The sequence below is a fragment of the Trametes versicolor genome (assembly GCF_000271585.1).
Source record: "Trametes versicolor FP-101664 SS1 unplaced genomic scaffold TRAVEscaffold_5, whole genome shotgun sequence".
NCBI lineage: Eukaryota > Fungi > Basidiomycota > Agaricomycetes > Polyporales > Polyporaceae > Trametes > Trametes versicolor.
Window position 1 is genome coordinate 1,878,571 of NW_007360325.1, and position 20,888 is coordinate 1,899,458.

The following is a 20,888-nucleotide window of genomic DNA, read 5'->3' on the forward strand; positions in this document are numbered from 1 at the left end:
GTAATCATTTAGCTGTGGATTCATATAAACATGCAGTGATTTATTATGTATATCGAATCCAAATGCTCCTGATAACAGTCTCAAGCAGTTTTAAAAGTTGCTTGCATCAAAAATACTAAAATATGTGTATGTAAATGCTTGTCAGATGTATATATTGTATAATTATCACGAGAAACTTAGTTCCACTTGATATATCAGATTTATGAGTCAATGTGCAGTTCAAAAAGCCATTGAGCATAAAAATGATGGAAGTATTTGATGTGATTGAATAAACAGCATTGTCACAAAGAAAGAAGAGCATCTAATCATGTCAATTGTGTTTCACATGAACATATGCCAACTGTTTACTCACTGTCAAAACACTTAAATTATGTCTTTCATTTCAACTAAATGTGCTACTAACAAACTATCCTCTCATCAATCGTATTTGCCAGTCATGGCCCTCTCCACCCAAGTTTGCTCTGGGCCAGATCTAAATGCATTATCAATCTGAATTCTTAGCCCAACTATATGAATTATACTAAGATATATGTACCCTCATCAATCGGACCTGCCAGTTATGGCCCTCTCTAGCCAAGTGGCATTGGTCAATTTGCAGAGCCAGAGAGTTTATACCACAATCCTCAGCTGTATCCTCAGATGTTCCCATGGTTATTCCCATATGGCTTAGGTGGAATGAACAATTCTGCAAGCGGGTGTCGGCCTGTCTCTGAAGAGCGGAGAAAGCAACAGCTTCTGATGTACCATGATAAGCGCTTTCAACTAGAGCCATTATTTCCATTGGTTGCATTAAATCATGAGCAGATCAAAAAATCCACCACAGCAGGATATTTGTTGGCAGACAAAAACAAGTTTGGTGAAATAGCCAACAGGCTTCTGAATATCAAAGACTCGACCTTGGCAGACATTATTCAGCGTCTTAGCACTGGGTCTATGAAACCAGAGACTGAAGATGAAAAGGCTTGCTTCAAAATATTGAATGACCTAGATCATGTCAATTACAAGGTGCAGGGGTCTATCACAAGCAAAAATATATGCGCAATGAGATATGGTCATTAGTTTCCTACCTTGGTGCACCTTCATGGTTTGTGACCTTTGCTCCTGCTGATGTCAAGCACCCTGTGGCTTTGTATTTTGCAGACACCAATCTGAAATTTGTACCTGAGTTCAGAGACAAGAATGAGTGTCTGCGGTTGATTGCAAATAATCCAGTGGCGGGTGCACGCTTCTTCAAAATGATGGTGGATCTGTTTATCAAGCATGTTCTTGGGGTGGGATTGGACAGACCAGGGCTGTATGGCCAAACATCAGGATATTATGGGACAGTGGAGCAACAGGGTCGGCTAACACTGCACATGCACATGCTTATTTGGATCAAAAATTCCCTTACACCCCAGGAAATTCGAGATAAAATCATGGATCCAAACTCAGACTTCCAGAAGGCCATGGTGGAGTATCTAGAGAGTGTGCACATGGGTGAATTCATGACAGGCAGCATGGAGAGTGTGAAGCAGAACATAGCCGAGGAAGATCACAAAAATCCATCCAGGGTCCCACCCACAGAGACATTGCCAGAGCCACCACCCAAGAAGTGCGACCACTCCACCAAATCAGACTGTGATCAGTGTCAGAAGCATACATCCTGGTGGATCAGATTCAAGCAGACAGTGGATGAAATATTGTATCTGTCCAACAGGCATACATGCCGGGCATCCTCAAAGAAAGACAAGGCTGATCTGGATAAATCTGACAAACCTGGATTTGATAATCGTGGCTGTACAGACAAAAATGGAAATTGCAAAGCCTGGTTCCCCAGAGAGACCCATCCAGAGACTGTGGTAGACCCAAGCACTGGTGCACTTATCATGAAGAAGGGAGAGGCATGGATCAACACCATCACCCACGCAGTCACCTATCTCATGTGCGGGAACACTGATGTCACTTCTCTGCTGTCGGGCACTGCCATCAAGTCTGTCATAGCCTATGTTGCTGATTACATAACAAAAACCCCACTTAAAACCCATGTGATGTTCCAGTCTATCCAGCAGGTGTTTGAGCGCAATGTGGAGCTGTTGGGCAGTCAGAAGTCTACCAAAGAGAAGGCCCGGTCCCTGATCACCAAAATAGTAAACTCGCTGACTGCATGCTCTGAAATTGGTGGACCCATGGCAGCCATGTATTTGCTCAAGCATCCAGACCAATACAAAAGTCACAAATTCCGCACCTACTTCTGGAGAGGATAATGTGACTTCAGTGCAAATGTCTGCCTTGATGTTGTGAATATTGAGTGCTATGAATGCTGGAGGCTCATCAATATCTGATGCATTGATGGAGTGTGCGCTCACACTGGGGACACATCTGAGAAGTCTTCTGATTGAAGATGGAACCCATCCAGGCAGTCACACTCTGACCTTGTATGACCCTCCCTTGTACAGGCTGTTCTTCCAGATCTGCTTGGATGTGTCCCACAGGATGTTGCATGCACCCTCAGACTCACTGGAATAATGGCAGGACTGACAGGAATAATACTGGGACTGAGTGTCTTCAGAAGCCTTCAGCAGTTCACGCACAAGAGCATAGATGTCAGTTCCCACTGGGCCATGGAGATATGTGACTGGATCCTGAGCATGGAGAATATCCCTGACTGACTGCCTGATAGTGGCTGTGTAGCTGATTATGTCATCAGAATTGCCGCTGAAGTGACCAGTAAGCTTTGACAATAATGCATTCTGCTCAGGTACCATTGTCTGCCACTGTTGCTTACACTCTGGGTAGACTGACAGCAAAATAGTCAGAAGACTGTCATAAGCACAGCTGTAGTTGGCATTGTCCCACTTGAACCCAATGAAATTGACCGCAGCATGCACCTGTTCACCACGAGGTTTCTTGGCACCCACTGCATCACAGTCATCCTCTCGCTTACGCTTCACCGACTTCTTGTCCACTGTATTGCTCACAACTGTCAAAGCTTGTGTGCCCTGGGCTGCAACATATCCAGCTGTCTTCTTTGGCTGATCAGGTGCATCTGGCTTGGGCTGCTTCTTGTCTTTAGGCTTTGCCTTCTCGACCATCGGCCATGGAGCATCATCTGCCTGCACATCTTCCATGGGGAATGTATCACCAACATTCCATTTCAGGGCCCTGTGCATTGTCTTTGGCATGAACTGCTCTCCCTTCCATTTTCTGAATGAATGAACAAGCCCATTGTGAGTAATGCCTCTCACTTTGGGTGAGATCTTGCCGAGGTAGTGCAGCTTGGTGATTTCATCCAGCAACTCCAGCTCTCTGAACTCCTGGCGCAGACTTCCAGATATTCCTCCAGTCAGCTTTCTTGGGTCAAATGGCTGCACAATAATGGTCCCATTGTATGTAGATCCTCTGGACAGGCATGTGTAGATTGACTGGTGAGAGCGGCAATTTTGCAGATCACACACATTATGTGGCCGTGTACGTCCCTGGGATCCAAAGTCTGTCATGGCAAAGTTGGGAATGACTGATACCTGATCACAGGAAATGGACAGGAAATTTCCATTGGGCATCTTGCACCTGATCTTGCGTGACTGGTGGCTGATGGGCACCACATTCTCTGGCAATCCATCCAATTTCACAGTGGTAGGTGCAGCAGTGAGCTTGACAAACAGAGTTTCCAGGGCTTCCTTGTCCTCACTGATGGGTCTGGACTTCCAGCCAACAACCACACCCTCTGCTCCATTGGTCACACAGCATTCAGTTGCTTCATTGATCTTGATCATCACTGGCATGCCCACACACAGAGTCAATTTGCCTGGCACTGACATCATAGTTGTCCTCAAACTCCGAGTCCACATCACTTTGCTTATTAATATCCTCTTCAGATTTCTTGGGGCCCTTTTTACGGTATGTGATCCGCTGCTTGTCTGCCAGTCTGACCCAGTCATATAGTGACATATGCTCATACTCAGTGTGTCGCCATATATAATCCTGCACAGGTGACAGTGCTATGATCCGCTTGGATGTTCCTGAAAGTCCGAGCATGACTTTGGTGGTCCCTTCCTCGGCAATCTTGGCAGAGTCCTCCCATGCACGCATCACCTCATACACATGCCTGATCATCCTGAGCGGTATAGGCTCCCAAGTTGGCAGGAAAGTCCCTGCATAAGAAATGATTTCTTTGTTCCTCATCAATCGTAAAAGTAAGGGGACACACTGGGTCATCAAGAGGAAGGCTTAAGGGGGGCTGGGCAAACAGGAGGCAGATGATTCTCAGTCATAGAATGCCAATAATAGCACCTGGAACTAGAAAAGGCTTTTAGTAGACATAATGGAGTCAGAAGAGTGAGAGCTGGAAGAGTCAAATGCCAGGGAGAGTGGTAGTTGAATTCCAGGAGACAATGGGACTTGCATTCAGCTAAGGCCGTTCAACATTAGTAGTCCGCGCTAATCCATGTCTTCCTGCCTTCTCCGCTACTTATCCTTGTACTACACACCCACCACCCACCTGTCTCACTTCACCATCAATAGGAAAACACTTGAAGACTTGCAGGACAATATCATGGGCACAAAATTGAGCAGTGTTGAGTCATGTATTACTTTGATAGACTACAATATACTGAGAACCGCTAGGCGAGCACCTCTGTGTGCCCGCCCAGATAGCCATCCCTGCCTTCTCTCTGCACCATCATCACTATGCACAACCCACCCACCAACACTCCCAAACACCCACATGCACCAGTTGGCCGCAACAAGTCGAGCATGCAAACATGCTTGGCTCATCAAACATCCTCCCTGTTGCCACCAGACGAGCACCAGTGCATGCTCGTCTTGTCATGTCTGACCTCCCCACTGGCTCTCCCATCATCATCTTCACCCCAGGCCTTCTCTGCGACAAGATGAGCACCCGTTGTTGTATGCTATCTGGGAATCAGATGATTGATAGGTAAAAAAAGGGGTAAGGGGTTGGGCGATATTGGTTCCCTGATGCTGCCGCAAAGTGTGTGGGGTTTCCTGCTTTTCCAACAGTGGCTTTGCCGAGTTCGTGACTAAGCCCGGCGGGCTATGATCCTTGAATAACTGCTTGTGTGGTGGTGTGTGGGAGATTGTGGTGTACTGAGACCTATGCGGAAGTCTCGGATGGTGGTTGCCCTGAGTATCTGGGCAGAGCCTCCCCTATACTGGTTGGGAGTGTTGGGTGGCGAATGCTTCATGTTGTGATGCTGTCCACGGGTTATGGATGTGGTACCAGGAGTATTTTTTGATACCAAGGAGGTAGGTATGGAGAAGCTCCATGGGCGTATCCCGATGAACATCGAGACCTGAATATTCCACAAGTCGCCAGTGACCTCTAGTTAGTGAACAAGCTGCAGCACATGCATATATGCACTCACTCTCCACGCAGAGGAGCGAGTTGAAGTGCACACCTGGTCGGAGTTCTAAACGCAGCGCTACATACAAGGGAAATCAGTTTTGCGAAGGATATTTGATAAGGTCGAGAACCAGTATGTGAGTTGGGGGCAAGGGCCTGAAAATCTGCGTCGGGCTGAGTGACAAGCCAGCACATCAGCTCGTCCTGAATCTCTCTCTCGATCTCCCGAATGACCGCGGCACAATTGAGCATCCGCTGCACATTCAACCGTGGATCGCGAGTTGTGGGATTATGAATCCGGATTTGCTGCTTCTCGTGAGCAGGCACGATCAGCTGTTGGACCCAAAACGCCGCAAGAGGGTCTTTGATCCCTGACATCGTCTGCATGTCAGTGACCGTCTTTGCAACACCCAGGCCAGCTGCGTGGAGTTGCGCGCAGACGGCAGCCAGTGTCTCCGCTGCGGTACGCGTGGTGTCCCCGGCTGAGGTAGTGCCATGCGGCACACTGCATGAGCTCCTGAAGGCATGTGGAAAAGCAACCACACTGACCGAGAAGTGACTTTCATACCCCTCATCCGTTTCGCGTTCAAGCTCAAGACCACCAAACTCGCAATGTCTACAGGGATGATTGCCATGCAAACCCACATGCGAGCATGATGCAGACTGCTGAGGATTATCTGCCGGCAACACCTCCGGAATTACCCTGAGCATGACCTCCTCCTTGATACTGCAGTTGTATGCAATGTGCCAGGTGTTATCATGCTACATAACGGTAATTAGCGGACAAATTCCCGACCTGAGTGACAAGCAAGACTCATGCATCATGTGCATCTCACAGCAGCTCCTGGTACTTGTTGCTGCCATCCGAGGAAGAGGCGAAATCCACCACGTCTGAGTTCTTCAAGGCCAACATCAACATCACACTAGCCCACATGGTCTGCAGAGTCTAAGCATGCAAAGTCAGCCTGAGTGCAGATGGAGTGAAAGAGCATACACTTGCTGACCTCCCTGGAAACACCTTGCTGTGGCCGCAACAAGTCCACCCTGCCCACGACCTATATGAGGGGTGTCTCTTGGAGCCTGCGGAGGTCCACAAGTTGGAGAGTGGTGTGATCTGCTTGTCTACTTGCAGACTTTGTTAGGAGCACCTGAAGCAAGACTCTGCCCTTCCCTCAAGGCTCTTGTTAGCAAACAAACTCGGGATAGGACATGTCCAATGGCAGCTATCTACACTCACTGTTCCTGAGCAGCTGCTCATTGCCCATCTCTACCCCTGTGTCTACGTGCGTGTTCAAGCTGTACCTGAAGGGCACCACCTGGAGCCCCGAGAAGGACACCCTACAATGTGCCATGTGAGGGATGGTCTCAATGTATGACCTCAGTCCGCAAGATGCCACTTGCATGGTTCATCTCTGTCACATTCATTGGGGTCAGCATGTCAACCCAATGGAAACAATGGATGTGCACTACGTTCCATGTCAGGCAGCACTACATTGCAGAGGCTCTGCAATGGCTGGTGGGGCAGTTAGAAAGGCTGCCGATTTGGTATATGGTTCCGACAGAATATCTTGCCTGTAGGTGTCAGCTTTTGAACAGTTGGGAGCGCTGTAGCTGGGCGGACATGCTCCTGGAGTTTCTGGAATGCCTTCACACTCGGAACATCCAGGTGTCCAAGTTGTCGCAGCAACCACAAGATTGCTCCAAGTCTGCATTTCGAAAAGCAAATATGGTCAGAGTGAGCACTCGGAATGGTGTACAAATGCAGGCATACAAGCTTGTTTGGATATAGATACCACGCGCTCATCAGGTCTGACAGCGCGCTCCCCGTGTTTTGGAGTGCTTCTTCGTCTTCATTGTCAAGCTCATCCTCCGAATCCTCTCCATCACCATTAGCATTGGCATCGAGCTCTGCAGCAAGTGAGTCAGCAGTAGCAGTAGATTATTTACCACAAGAAGCTTACCCATGACATTCAGCATCCCTTCGACCAACCGGAGACTATGCATGAGCACTGGGTCGTCAGCATCAAGCTCGTCATTGTCGGACGACCAATCAACACTGTCAAGTGCAGGTCGTTCATCGACATCTCCTGCGCCGTGAGTCTTGTTCATTATGCCGTGGGACAGACTTCTTATGGGTTTCAGATGTTATGTGCTTGTTGATGCTCCCTCAAGCCAATCTAACCTGGCCTGAAGCACCGGCAGTGCTCTTGGAGCATGGGTGACACAATACCTTCCCCGCAGGTGCATCTTCAAGACCTTGAGGGCAGCTCCATAACTCGAGGTAAGTCCATCGCCAGGTGCTCGATTCAGGTGCTCACGCACCGGCAGGGAGTTTGCGCTTTTGAATAGGCATGATTGAGCAGCTGTACAATGGCGTGAGTCTTGAGACAGACCTCAAGTTCGTCGAGGTTCTAAGTGCTGCACCGCTTGGTTGTCCAGATTGGGACACACCACCAGCGCACTGGGGAGTCACATTTCGCTGCAGTCACCTTTCACCTTTCCATCCACGTCAATGTCCGCCTTTGTTGACATGGTCACTCTTATCCCCATCAAGTAGCTTCACCGCCAAACCCCACGCCAAACCCCACCCCCATTCACCATCATAAACATGGACTTGCAATCTGAGCACACCGCCGCCTCTGCCACTGGTAGAGGCACTGGAAATTCCGTTATCAGCGAATTTTTCAGCAGGGTTCAAGTTCAGAACAGCCAGTTGTCACGATCTGTCTCGACTCCTCCGTCGGGTCGTCTCCCAGGCAGCCCAACCCTGCATGGCAACACTGCTCAGCCCGAAAGCGGTATCACCTTCTCTGCGGCCATGTATACTGACGGGAATGGCCTCGAGCCTGGCTTGGGGCTGCACTCGTCAGATACCTCAAGCATGGACGTTGATCTCCGCAACAGCGATAATCAGGAGTTGGACCCTTTCATAAGCTCAGGCACTGATGTATACAACACCGCCACTGCCATGTCCACCATCAGCGGCAACATCACCCCAATGCTGGTTCCGACACGGGCTGCGACACTGCTTCAGTACGCAGACCAGGAGATCATGGCAAAGAAACTTTGGGGAGAGACCAAGGACAAGTTTATAAAATGGTGCTCGGTGAGTTGCACTTTGTTTTCGACTTGCAGCTTCACTGAAAATTTTCCTTAGGCTGGCCCGGATGAACGCAAAGCAGCACTGGGGGCCATGATCTTCGTGATCATGGATGCTCAGCACCCTGTTGCCCATCCTCAACGTACCTGGGTTCCGTCCGACAGGGTCCTTGTACATATTTGCCCTACAGGTGCGCGCTCACTGGGTGCACTGCTAATTCATTTCAACGGACAGAAAAACATGAACAAATTCACAATTCGACTGCTGCTGTCGCCGGATTTAGCTGAATGTCTGCTCCTCTGACACGGCTCTGTATACCATCTTCACAGTGCATTGTTGACAAGCAGCAATGGGGGCTCCCAGCGAACCTGCATCGTCAAGATGAAGAGAAATGGGCGATCATAGTTGCAAGCAGCCAGTCGTTCATAATAAACTGGCAGTCTGATATCAAGAAAGCGGTGAGTACTACGCGCATTCTGTTGATGTCGCACATCTGCTGATACGGTTTCGACCTTTCCAGATCATCGTGTCCATGGACATAGACTCCAAGACCGGCAAGACTGCGGCCATATGTGGTGGGAAACTCCATATATATCAGCTCTGCAAGTACCTCACCAGCTCCCTCAGTAGCAAGAGCCAAATCAGCGCAAACATCACAGTTACAATTCAGCTGTGCACGCGCATCGCATTCTTGGTACGCAGTGCATGTGATGCCCTCATACCACACACCATCAAACTAACTAGGCCATGACTTGGTATACATCCTAACAGCGCTTTTGTACTCGTTTGTACCTTGGTGACACGTGGGTGACCAAAGTCAAGACCGGGAACATGAAGAATTACAACACCCGCTTCTGGGTGTACGTCAACAACACTTGGGTGAAGAGGGCCATGACTGGCAGGTCCGATTGATGAGGGTATGTATCCTGCAGTATATTCATATAGTCGGACTGATAATTTAGATTAGTGATGCATTCAAATCTGGTACAGAACAAATTATAGACACTGTGTTTATAATATAGTAGATATGAGACTTTGAACAATCCAGATCATCTGCATGCATTGATTTTGAATCAATTCCACTACTATCATCTACAAAAGAATACTCCCATTTTTATTCAAAGTGCCTTCTTATGATACTGAAGCATCCAAATATGCAGTATTTGATATTGTGGATGATTTGATACAACCTGACATGTATGCTTTCAGAGAGGCACAACACAAATGTCATTAGGAATTTCTTCCACTGATATAACTGGTATAGTATGATGACATCACAATATTCCATATATTGTGGCACAGAGTAATGATCCAAGCTTACTTGAACTGCCCAGGGTACTTAGCTATAACACCACATGTCACTTGGAGATCCTTATCTCACCATAGTGCAGATGTGTTGAATAAACAAAGCTATGAGTGGGAAAAGACAATGAGCATTCACTTAACACTGCATATATTCAAGCTATTCTACAAGTACAGTATAAGGGAATGAACTAGTCAGTTCTTTGTCAGGTGAGTAGGAATACCAGATCTTGCATAAGCAGCAATACATCCTAGAGCAAACAGTTGGGCGATGGGCTCACATGTGCTTGGTGGCAGTGCTCACCCTCCAACAAGATGTCCTCATTTAATAACCCAGCTCAACCCAGACTCCATTTTATTGCACACCTGGTCATTTCACTCTGCAAAAGACACTCTTATAGCATTTTTCAATCTCTAGCATCAACCGGTTGTTTTTATAAACCTAGCCACATCAGCAAATGGAGCCATATTGACACCATAAGTGCAGTGTTATTTATGCCATATGACAGTCATTTAATTGACATGTTGATTGAGGTTGATTCTCTATCATTTTTGGCCTTTATTGAAGCCCTAGACAGTTTCTAAGTAAGAGTTTACCCATACCCACTGCCTACTTGATTTTGTTCAGAAATTTTCAGCAAGACATCTATCTTTGTAGCTGCTTCTATGGCATGCAATAGATCAGACATACCTTGCTTGTGACCCTTATTGAACAGGCCTTTGATAAATGGCCTGATCCTGTTCATCAGATTCAAATTACTCCTGATACATTATTTTTCTAATGCTCACAATATCCCCTCCATTTGAATGGCAACCAGGTATTATTCAGCAAGACAATGTTTTTAGGCACTTCCATGATTATCAGATGTCTTCAAACATGGATTGCACCATGAAACACACTTTCTCAGCATAATTATATAACCTCATACTTGATCAGATTGCCATATATGGTCCAATAGTGCATATTAGCTGTGATATTGCATTTACAGTAGTCTGAGCTCCTCCAAGGTTCATTGAATAAATATATAAACAGCAACATCAAATAGAGATCACAATTCTGAACCTGGTGGTATATCACACTTGGAGGTGAGGCAATGATGTCATCAGGTCATGTGTCTTGGGCGCTTTTTCCAATTGTGGCACTGATAGGATCTGGTGTTGTGAATAGTGGTAGCTGCACTGGCCACATCCAGATTATTTTTGAATGTATAGACTCCGCACATCCATAGCTTTCTGTCAATATATATATTGTGGCATATGGACCAGGGGGGGCCAAGATATTGAGACATTTGTGATGGGGACCAAACAAGACCACATTCTGTGGCAGGGGAACACAGAGCACAGCTCCCCTGCCACTAAATGTGGTCTTGTACTTGGGTGGAGAGGGCCATGGACTGGCAGGTACGATTGATGAGAGGATAGTTTGTTAGTAGCACATTTAGTTGAAATGAAAGACATGATTTAAGTGTTTTGACAGTGAGTAAACTAAGGCTGAGCACGGATCGATCCGTGGATCATCTGGACCTGGACCTGCGGGTTTTTCACGGATATGGAGCCCGACCCAGATCCGGGCCTGACCCGGACCCCGGATCACCTGGATCCGCAGATCCGGATCCAGGTTACCTGTGGGTCAACCTGCCAAAATGCGAAATTTGAGAATGATCAAATTTGAAACACTAACTATCTTGTTATGTACATAGTGATCATATGAATTACGATCAGCAAGAATGAAGTCCATAGACGGTGTAATGGTCGAGATATGGCGAAAGGAAGGTAGAAGGAGGAGGAGGAGGGTATGTGTATATCTTGGGATTCTGTGGACGGTTTGGCGCGTGACAGACATCATTCGAAAGCTGTGAATGACCCGGTCATAACGACATTAACGGCGAAACGAAAGATTGACAACTCATTGCGCTATGACAAAAACAAAACCGCCCAAAAGTTGGATGTTGACTTGATTGTACTTCTCCTTGTAGCGGACAGATTGGAAACCGGAGGGCACCGACGGAGAACGATTGCATCCCGGAACATGTTAAAGTGGAAATGGAGTGATTTGAGAACCTTTTGAGTGAGCTATGACAACATTAATGAAACACACGCACCAGCGGTACAAAAGACATCATAGAGACGCCAAAACTGCACGTATCGCGACGTACCTTCGTGATCCTGGAAGGCCCGTGGATTGTGCGCAAAACGCGTCCATTTGCAATGCAATCGCGCTGATATTGGCTAAGGAATCAGGTAATCTGTGAAGCTATGAGAGCCCTCACTAGACATGTTTCAATCAGATGAGGCTTTTAAGCATGAGATTAGGGAAGCAAACAGTGAGAGGCCATCAGGGAGTACCAGAGAGCAGCATATATGAAGCCCAGATAGACAAAGTTGAGAATAAAGCTAGTGGTGTGAGGCAAGCAGATGATCTGGGCCAGGTCTTCCCAGGTAGCAAACCCTAACCTGGATCCGGGCATGACCCGGTGCCCGGATGATCTGGATCCACGGATCCGGCTCTTCCCGGGTCCGGGTCCGGGTTTTTCCGGCTCTACCCGGACATAGACCTGGACCCGTGCTCAGCCTTAGAGTAAACAGTTGGCATATGTTCATGTGAAACACAATTGACATGATTAGATGCTCTTCTTTCTTTGTGACAATGCTGTTTATTGAATCACATCAAATAATTCCATCATTTTCATGCTCAATGGCTTTTTGAACTGCACATCAACCCACAAATCTGATATATCAAGCGGAACTAAGTTTATTCTGGCAATTATATAGTCTATACATCTTGCAAGCATTTACATACACATATTTTAGTATTTTTGATGCAAGCAACTTTTAAAAATGCTTGAGACTGTTATTAAGAGCATTTGGATTTGATATACATAATAAATCACTGCATGTTTATACAAATCCACAGCTCAATGATTCCTGAGTCATATTATATAGTGGGTATTAACGCTGGGCCAGGAGAGGTAGGTATACACTCACTAGCATTCAAGATTCAGCTTGCTTGTGTAGTTGACCTTACACAACTTTCTCACACAAAATTCAACATGTCCCACTGACCTCAAATACAAACAAACACAAACATATGTACATACACACTATGTACTACCGCTCAAGCTGGTGCTGTCAAGACAGTGTTAGCATAAGCTGTAAGCAACAACACTGAATTAAGTATTTACCGGACAGTAGGCCCCTCAATGGAGGCATAGATGCGCACTGGATGCTCATAGACTTGAGGACTGAGTGGGTCGGAGGGGTCGGGAGTGTATGGACCAACCCAATCAGAAAAGGGGTCAGTGTCGAAGGTTTGGCCGTCATAATGGTCCAGATTGTTGATTCCAGATTGAACAGGTGCATCTGGGTTCAGAGGCCGTTGAAGGATGTGGAACATGCGGCCATACCCGGTGCCACCCTGTGGGTCTTCCCAGGTAATGCCAAGTGGCCGCCAGTGCAGGTACTGGAGGTAGAAGTGTCGGAGATGTGGGAGGGTGGTGAGGAGTTGTGTGTGGATTAAGATGTCGTGGGGAGTGAAATTGTAGGCCTGCAAGAATGCGCCCAAGTCTGCTGCATTGGCAAAGGTATCAAGGTCGATGTCGAAGGGGACGGGGTATGGGAAAGCTGGAGTGTCGATGAGCAGGGTACGAAGGTTTCGGAAGGGGGCAAGAGCATATAGGAGCCATGGCAAGGAGTCCCAAGGTGATGGCCCAAACAGGTGAGAGACACCCTACAAAAATGTCAGTAATTAAGCATGACCAAGAAAATATGCACGCACAAACTGGCCCAACCCATAGTTGCACTCATCCTTGAGCCGCAGTGTTTGGATGCGGCAGAGGGAGGGTCTCCACCAGTGTCCAGCGCGGCTCAGCATTGTTGTGGACGAGTTGTCACTGATGACGATGTTGAGCTCTGTCCAATTTGTCATATATGGTGTGGCACGTTGAGCAATGTCCCAGAGCAGAGGGCCATTGTCGGTCTCATTGTGCAAGTCGACCTCCAGGAGATAAAGATTGAGAAAGTTGATGTGGACACGCCGTGGATCGCCACCGCTGAGTACACATTGACACCCGTGCTCTTCAAATGCTATGACATCCAAGAAGAGGGTATGGAGTTGATGGGCCGTGCAGATGCTCAGTGCAGTGCGGGGAAAGGGGCAGGAGAAGTGGTGGTAGAAGTCCCTGGACACCGTGCGCAAGGCAAGGACCTCATGCAGGTCAGAGTCACCGTGGACCTCATCTCTGTTGTAGTACTGCCAGGGCAAGCAGCAGGCGTAGCCAATGAGGGAGAGGAGCTCAGGGGTATTGAGGACACGGGTAGTGGCCATGGTGGTGTGTGTGCAAAACAAAAATGAACATTGACACGTCATACATTGACACAATGCATTCCCACGGTTGAACATGCATCTCAATGTGAGCCTGGGTGTGTGTAGTACATTATGCACCTTATGGATAAGCCACAGTATTGTGCACACACCAGTGATATAACTTGTTGATCAATATGTTTTTCAAAGCCTAGCTAGTTTCTCTCTGTCAAATACCAGTATATAAAGACAATACAAATGCGACTCACATATAGAGGACATGATTCTCCCTTAGACAGAGCAATCTTGTCTGATCTCATCTAAGCAAGTACAGATATCAATGAGAGTTTGGATTATTTGGAATGGTAAGCATGTATACTTGGCTATTATCAGGTTCACTCAACAAACATATAGACAGTACCATTGAATGGAGATCAAAATTCTGAGCCTGGTGGTATATAACACTTGGGGGCAGGCAATGATGTCATCAGGTCATGTGCCTTGGGCGCTTTTTTCCGATTGTGGCACTAATAGGATTTTGTGTTGTGCATAGTGGCAGCAAAGGTGGCCACATCCAAATAATTTTTGGATATATGGACTCTGCTCATCCATAGCTCTCTGTTGATACATATTTTGTGGCATATGGACGACTGGGGGCCAAGATATTTAGACATTTGTGTTGGGAACCAAACAAGACCACAGTCTGTGGCAGGGGAATGCTGAGCTGCGTTCCCCTGCCACCAAGTATGGTCTTGTTTGTTCTCAGCCACAGCTGCAACCCATTTTGCCCCCTGTTGGCTCATTCTTTACCACAACATAGGATAATTATATATCATTGGAAAGGTCTTTCTAATGTGGATCTAATGGTGGTACAATCATGGTTTTATATTGAATACACAAGCTTTAATGCACCAAACTCCAATTGTGGCTGAAGGTCATTGCCAGATTCTATGCACAATACCTGGTCTTTATGCTCACTAATCCATCTATCAAGCTTCATTATTATATTGCAGGACACTTTCATTATACCAGGCAGAAGATAGTGGTAGCAGTGTATCAGATAAACTGCTTAATCTGGACCTGAACATCCTTTTACTCCAATTTATGCCTTCAGTTGGCACCCTATTGACCTACAAACAACACCATTGTGTAGAGCTCAATTTTCCGAACCTGACAGTATATAATACTTGACATTATGCCTGGGAAAACACTGACCTAGACCCACATTGATCCCCATTAGTGACAGATTGTGACCCAGAGTCACTTATGGTGGGCTGTTTGGCTTGTGGCACTCCCATATGTGCTCAGTATCCCATACAAACACCCCCATTGCATTCTCCTCATCAATAGCTTTCTGGTGATATATAATAGTGGTATGTTACACCATACACTTGTCTATTAATGAGCACATTATGTTGAGCTGTGGCTGAAAACAAACAAAGCCAAAGCTAGTGGCACGACGACGCGGAATCGCGTCGGCGTGCCATTGGCTTTGGTCTTGTTTGGCTCCAAACAGAGAAGGGTCAATATCTTGGCTTCTGCTTGTCCAAATGGGACATATGATATATCGCCAGGAAGCTGTTGACAAGGAGAATCCATCTGTGCAAACAAACCAAGGATGTGGTGACAGTGGAATAAGATATGGACTAGATATATTTCTATTAGTGCCACAATTGGCAATAAGCGCTAGTGGCCTGGCATATTCATCAAATGGTCAAGTAGTATATACTATTGGGCTCAGAATATTGATCTCTATTCAATGGTGATGCTATGATACTAGTGTAGCCAGAAAAGTCTGCTATACAAACAATGTAATACCTCAATACAACACTAGAAAGAGGTAAGTGGGCATGATTAAACCCATATCTCTGTCAGTTTTTGGTATATATACATTATTGTTTCTGCAGTCATCCTAGTACCAAGACAGCAATGTCATGTAGACACATCATAAATACCTGGGCACACTGTGGGCTATAAACAACACAGGAGCAGCATTGGCCTACAAAGTGGTATAAAATGTGCATATCATTAGAACCTGCTCGCCAATATCTATACAATGGAGGTGTTTTCTGGGTCATGTATACCCTACATAATGTATCAATGGCCAACAAATGCATTCTAAAGAAGGGTTAATAGGGCCTGATCCTATCGGCCAATAAGCGCCCAGAGCATGATTTGGTGAAGTCCGATGGGCGCTAGTAGATTGCGCTGGGCCAGTGCAATCTACTAGCACTCGTGGTCCTGAGAATGATTTTATGAAAAGCAGCTGCTTCTTAGCAGTATTTCCCTTGCGCTTTCACCAGTTCTCATCCATAAAGCACATATTATATATCATTAGAAATCCCTTTACAAGCTCTACAACATGGTATTGTTATGGTCCTGATTGACGCAAATATCTAGGATAGAAAAAGGAAATACCTCAATTTCAACCTTACAATGACAATATTTCCTTTGCTATTTCAACATTTCTCATCCATATAGCATATATTATACCTCATCTAGAAGCTCTTTACAAGCACTGCATCATGGTGCTATTATGGCATCCATTTGTTTTAAATTGCACTCTCAATTCAAGACATACCTCATCTTTACCGTTTTATGTATTCTAGGCCAGGATGCATGCATGAGTTCATTTCCTCAATTGCCTCAGTGACTGGCAATAATGGATGGCATGCAAAAACAGATTTCACCCTGTATGTCAGTACATAACACCTCAACTGATAGCTGACTAGCCTTGTTCTGATACAGAGCATAGCCTATAGGCATATACAGTAGTGGGCAGTGAGGGGCACATGTGCTGTGCAAGCTAGGGTTACCCAAGCGCCCAGGGAAGAGGCTTTACATGTGGTAAGAGTTGTGATTAGAACTGATCTAAGGCTAACCCTAAGCTGTGCTATTGGAATCCAACCCTAACCCTGTGAACATTACAAGATTTTGTATGTGGCGCCTATTTCAAAACTAACCTCTGATCAGCTGGGTTCCAAATTTTTTTCCCACGTACATGACTTGAGTTGGCAGGAAGGTCACCCCATAAGAAACGATTTCTTCGTTCCTCATCAATCGTAATGTTCTCAGCCACTGCTGCAACACATTTTGCCCACTGTTGGCTCATTCTTCACCACAATACAGGCCTATTATATATCATTAGAAAGGTGGTTTTAGTGTGTATCTAATGGTAGTATATTCATGGTTTTATATAGAATACACAAGCTTTGATGCATCAAACACTAATTGTGGCTGGAGGTCATTGCCAGAGTGTATGCACATTACCCAGTGTTTGTGCCCATTACTTGATCTGCCTAGCCTTATAATCACACTCTAATACACTTTTGTTATGTAGGGCCAGAGATAGTGCTTGCAATGCATCAAAGAAACTGCATTATTTGGTATTGAACATCTTTTTATTCCAATCAATTGGCATCCTATTGACCTAAAAACAACTTGGCTGGAGAAGGCCATAACTGGCAGGTCCGATTGATGAGGGTACATATATCTTAGTATAATCCATGTAGTTGGGCTAAGAATTCAGATTGATAATGCATTTAGATCTGGCCTAGAGCGAACTATGGATGCTGTTTTGATATATGTAGTAGATATGAGCCTTTGAACAATCCACATCATCCATGCGCATTGAGCTTTGATGAAGGCCTTGATTGAATAGGCCTTCAATAAATGGCCTGATCCTATTCTTTAGATGGAAAGCATGTCATAATACATTTATTTCATTGATTCTTTTTTGCTCACAGTATCCCCTCTATTTGAAGGGCAACATGGCACTATTCAGCAAGACAATGTGTTTAGGCACTTTTATGATCATTTGATGCTTCAAACATGGATTACCCCATTGAACACACTCCATAAGCATGATTATGTGACCTCATTGCATGATCAGATTGCCATATATGGTGCAATGCCACACATCAGCTGCAATACTGCATTTATTATAGTTTAAGCTCCTTCCAGATTTCATTACTGAATACATAGACAGTACCATGGAGTAGAGATTGAAATTCTGAACCTGGTGGTATACAACACTTGGGGGTGAGGCAGTGATGTCATCAGGTCATGTGCCATGGGCGCTTTTTCCAATTGTGGCACTAATAGGATTTTGTCTTGTGTATAGTGGCAGCTGCATCAGTCACATCCAGGTCATTTTTAAATATATTAACTCTGCTCATCCATAGCTCTCTGTTGATGCATATTTTGTGGCATATGGACAACTGGGGACCAAGATATTGAGGCATTTGTGTTGGGAACCAAACAAGACCACAGTTGGTGGCAGGGGAACGCAGAGCTGCGTTCCCCTGCCACCAAGTATGGTCTTGTTTGTTCTCAGCCACAGCTGCAACTCATTTTGCACACTGTTGGCTCACTTTGCACTACATCATAGGACTATTATATATCATTGGAAAGGGCCTTCTAATGTGCATCTAATGGTGGTACAATCATGGTTTTATATTGAATACACAAGCTTTAATGTACCAAATACTAATTGTGGCGGAAGGTCATTGCCAGATTCTATGCACATCACCCAGTCTTTATGACCCATATTTCACCTGTCTAGCTTCATTATTATACTGCAGGACACTTTCATTATATAGGGTAGAAGATAGTGCTGAAAATGCATTAAAGAGGCTGCATCATCTGGACCTGAACATCCTTTTACTCCACTTTATGCCTTCAATTGGCACCCTATTGACCTACAAACAACACAATCGTGTAGAGCTCAATTTTCTGAACCTGACAGTATATAACACTTCACATATTGCTCAGAAATTCATTGCTCTAGACCTACCTCAATCCCCCATTGGTGACATATTGTGACCAAGTGTCACTTATAGGGGTTTGTTTGGCTTTTAGTTCCCTCAGATGTGCTGACAAAAATATACAAACAACCCCATTGTATTCTCCTGATCCATAGCTTTCTGTTGATACCACATTTGTTTGATTTGGTGAACATTGTGTGAGGTTGCCAAACATAGATGCTTGGAGCCAAACAGGTCACAGTAGAGTCACGTGACTGTGCCGCACGGCATACACCTGGGTCGGGCGGCAGAATTCAATCTCCGCTCCAATCTGACTAGCATCATTGACAAATGGGCTACAAAAGTGCAGATGGGTGGATTCCTCTGCTATCCCTTTGTCAAATATAGATGTGTTATATACCATCAGAAAGCTATATAAGAGCTCTACCTGATGGTGACAATCACAACCTTTTATCTTATCTCTGTAGTGTTTAAATTCAAGACCTCCTGCAAAGCAGAAGACTAATACAGGTGTTGAGCCCACAATTCTGCCAATTGTGATGCTATGTACATTCTGTCTCTTGTAGTGTGTGTATTCCTATACAAAGGATACTATTACAATATACAATCATCCATCTAGTCAATGCTTGGCCTTCACAGCAGATAATCAACAAGTTGCAATAGAATTATACAGAAATACACCAAATTGTGTTTTATGAGGTACCCTGGTTACCAATAAATAATGGTTTATGTACCATTGGAATTCGCTGGTTGAGCTCTATACAATGGAGGTGTTTTCCGGGTCATATATACCCTACATAATGTATCAATGGCCAACAAATGCATTCTAAAGAAGGGTTAATAGGGCCTGATCCTATTGGCCAATAAGCGCCCAAAGCGTGATTTGGTGAAGTCCGATGGGCACTAGTAGATTGCGCTGGGCCAGTGCAATCCACTAGCACTTGTGGTCCTGAGAATAATTTTATGAAAAGCAGCTGCTTCTTAGCAGTATTTCCCCTGCACTTTCACCAGTTCTCATCCTTAAAGCACATATTATATATCATTAGAAATCCCTTTACAAGCTCTACAACATGGTGTTGTTATGGTCCTGATTGACACAAATATCTAGGATAGAAAAAGGAAATACCTCAATTTCAACCTTACAATGACAATATTTCCATTGCTATTTCAACATTTCTCATCCATATAGCATATATTATACCTCATCTAGAAGCTCTTTACAGGCACTGCATCATGGTGCTATTATGGCTTCCATTTGTTTCAAATTGCACTCTAAGTTCAAGACATACCTCATCTTTACCCTTTTATGTATTCTAGGCCAGGATGCATGCATGAGTTCGTTTCCTCAATTGCCTCAGTGACTGGCAATAATGGATGGCATGCAAAAACAGATTTCACCCTGTATGTCAGTACATAACACCTCAACTGATAGCTGACTAGCCTCTTGTAGTGGCATATGGCATATAACTACTACTACCAGATTATAGCTCTGAAAGGAAACTAAGGGTGTAGTGCTTGAGCTACACTATATCATGTGTTAAAGTCATGTTTTGATACAGAGCATAGCCTATAGGCATACACAGTAGTGGGCAGTGAGGGACACATGTGCTGTGCAACCTAGGGTTACACAAGCGCCCAGCAGGAGGCTTTACATGTGGTAAGAGTTGTGATTAGAACCAGTCTAAGGCTAACCCTAAGCTGTGCTATTGGAATCCAACCCTAACCCTGTGAACATTACAAGATTTTGTATGTGGCGCCTATTTCAAAACTAACCTCTGATTAGCTGGGTTCCAAATTTTTTTCCCACGTACACGACTTGAGTTGGCAGGAAGCTCACCCCATAAGAAACGATTTCTTCGTTCCTCATCAATCGTAACACCATTGTGTAGAGCTCAATTTTCTGAACCTGACAGTATATAACACTTCATATATTGCTTAGGAACTCATTGCTCTAGACCTACCTCAATCCCCCATTAGTGACATATTGTGACCAAGTGTCACTTATATGGGTTTGTTTGGCTTCTAGTTCCCTCAGATGTGCTGACAAAAATATACAAACAACCCCATTGTATTCTCCTG

General features: G+C 45.3%; 7 protein-coding genes across 7 annotated transcripts; 3 read left to right on the forward strand and 4 right to left on the reverse strand.

The window, feature by feature from the left end:
• Positions 1-582: 582 nt before the first annotated feature.
• Positions 583-1,059, forward strand: TRAVEDRAFT_121452 (uncharacterized protein; the record flags this gene model as incomplete). Its single annotated transcript, XM_008039711.1, has 1 exon — positions 583-1,059. A coding segment is annotated over one exon (477 nt), but the record flags the coding sequence as incomplete, so codon positions are not given.
• Positions 1,060-1,343: 284 nt separating this feature from the next.
• Positions 1,344-2,060, forward strand: TRAVEDRAFT_82831 (uncharacterized protein; the record flags this gene model as incomplete). The annotated part of the gene is made up of 1 exon (XM_008039712.1): positions 1,344-2,060. A coding segment is annotated over one exon (717 nt), but the record flags the coding sequence as incomplete, so codon positions are not given.
• A 666-nt stretch (positions 2,061-2,726) lies between these two features.
• TRAVEDRAFT_82829 (uncharacterized protein) lies at positions 2,727-3,302 on the reverse strand (the record flags this gene model as incomplete). The annotated part of the gene is made up of 1 exon (XM_008039713.1): positions 2,727-3,302. A coding segment is annotated over one exon (576 nt), but the record flags the coding sequence as incomplete, so codon positions are not given.
• Positions 3,294-3,797, reverse strand: TRAVEDRAFT_121924 (uncharacterized protein; the record flags this gene model as incomplete). Its single annotated transcript, XM_008039714.1, has 1 exon — positions 3,294-3,797. A coding segment is annotated over one exon (504 nt), but the record flags the coding sequence as incomplete, so codon positions are not given.
• Positions 3,798-5,145: 1,348 nt separating this feature from the next.
• TRAVEDRAFT_121078 (uncharacterized protein) lies at positions 5,146-6,097 on the reverse strand (the record flags this gene model as incomplete). The annotated part of the gene is made up of 3 exons (XM_008039715.1): positions 5,146-5,336; positions 5,584-5,823; positions 5,887-6,097. Coding segments are annotated over 3 exons (642 nt in total), but the record flags the coding sequence as incomplete, so codon positions are not given.
• A 453-nt stretch (positions 6,098-6,550) lies between these two features.
• TRAVEDRAFT_19979 (uncharacterized protein) lies at positions 6,551-9,209 on the forward strand (the record flags this gene model as incomplete). Its single annotated transcript, XM_008038981.1, has 12 exons — positions 6,551-6,693; positions 6,920-7,076; positions 7,235-7,258; positions 7,316-7,435; positions 7,583-7,622; positions 7,691-7,716; positions 7,899-8,447; positions 8,499-8,583; positions 8,606-8,631; positions 8,771-8,899; positions 8,962-9,135; positions 9,186-9,209. The coding sequence occupies 12 exons, from the start codon at positions 6,551-6,553 to the stop codon at positions 9,207-9,209; spliced, it is 1,497 nt and encodes a 498-aa protein (XP_008037172.1).
• Positions 9,210-12,921: 3,712 nt separating this feature from the next.
• On the reverse strand, positions 12,922-14,067 carry TRAVEDRAFT_46937 (uncharacterized protein; the record flags this gene model as incomplete). Its single annotated transcript, XM_008039247.1, has 2 exons — positions 12,922-13,470; positions 13,519-14,067. 2 exons carry the CDS (start codon positions 14,065-14,067, stop codon positions 12,922-12,924), a joined length of 1,098 nt encoding a protein of 365 aa, XP_008037438.1.
• Between the last annotated feature and the right edge of the window lie 6,821 nt (positions 14,068-20,888).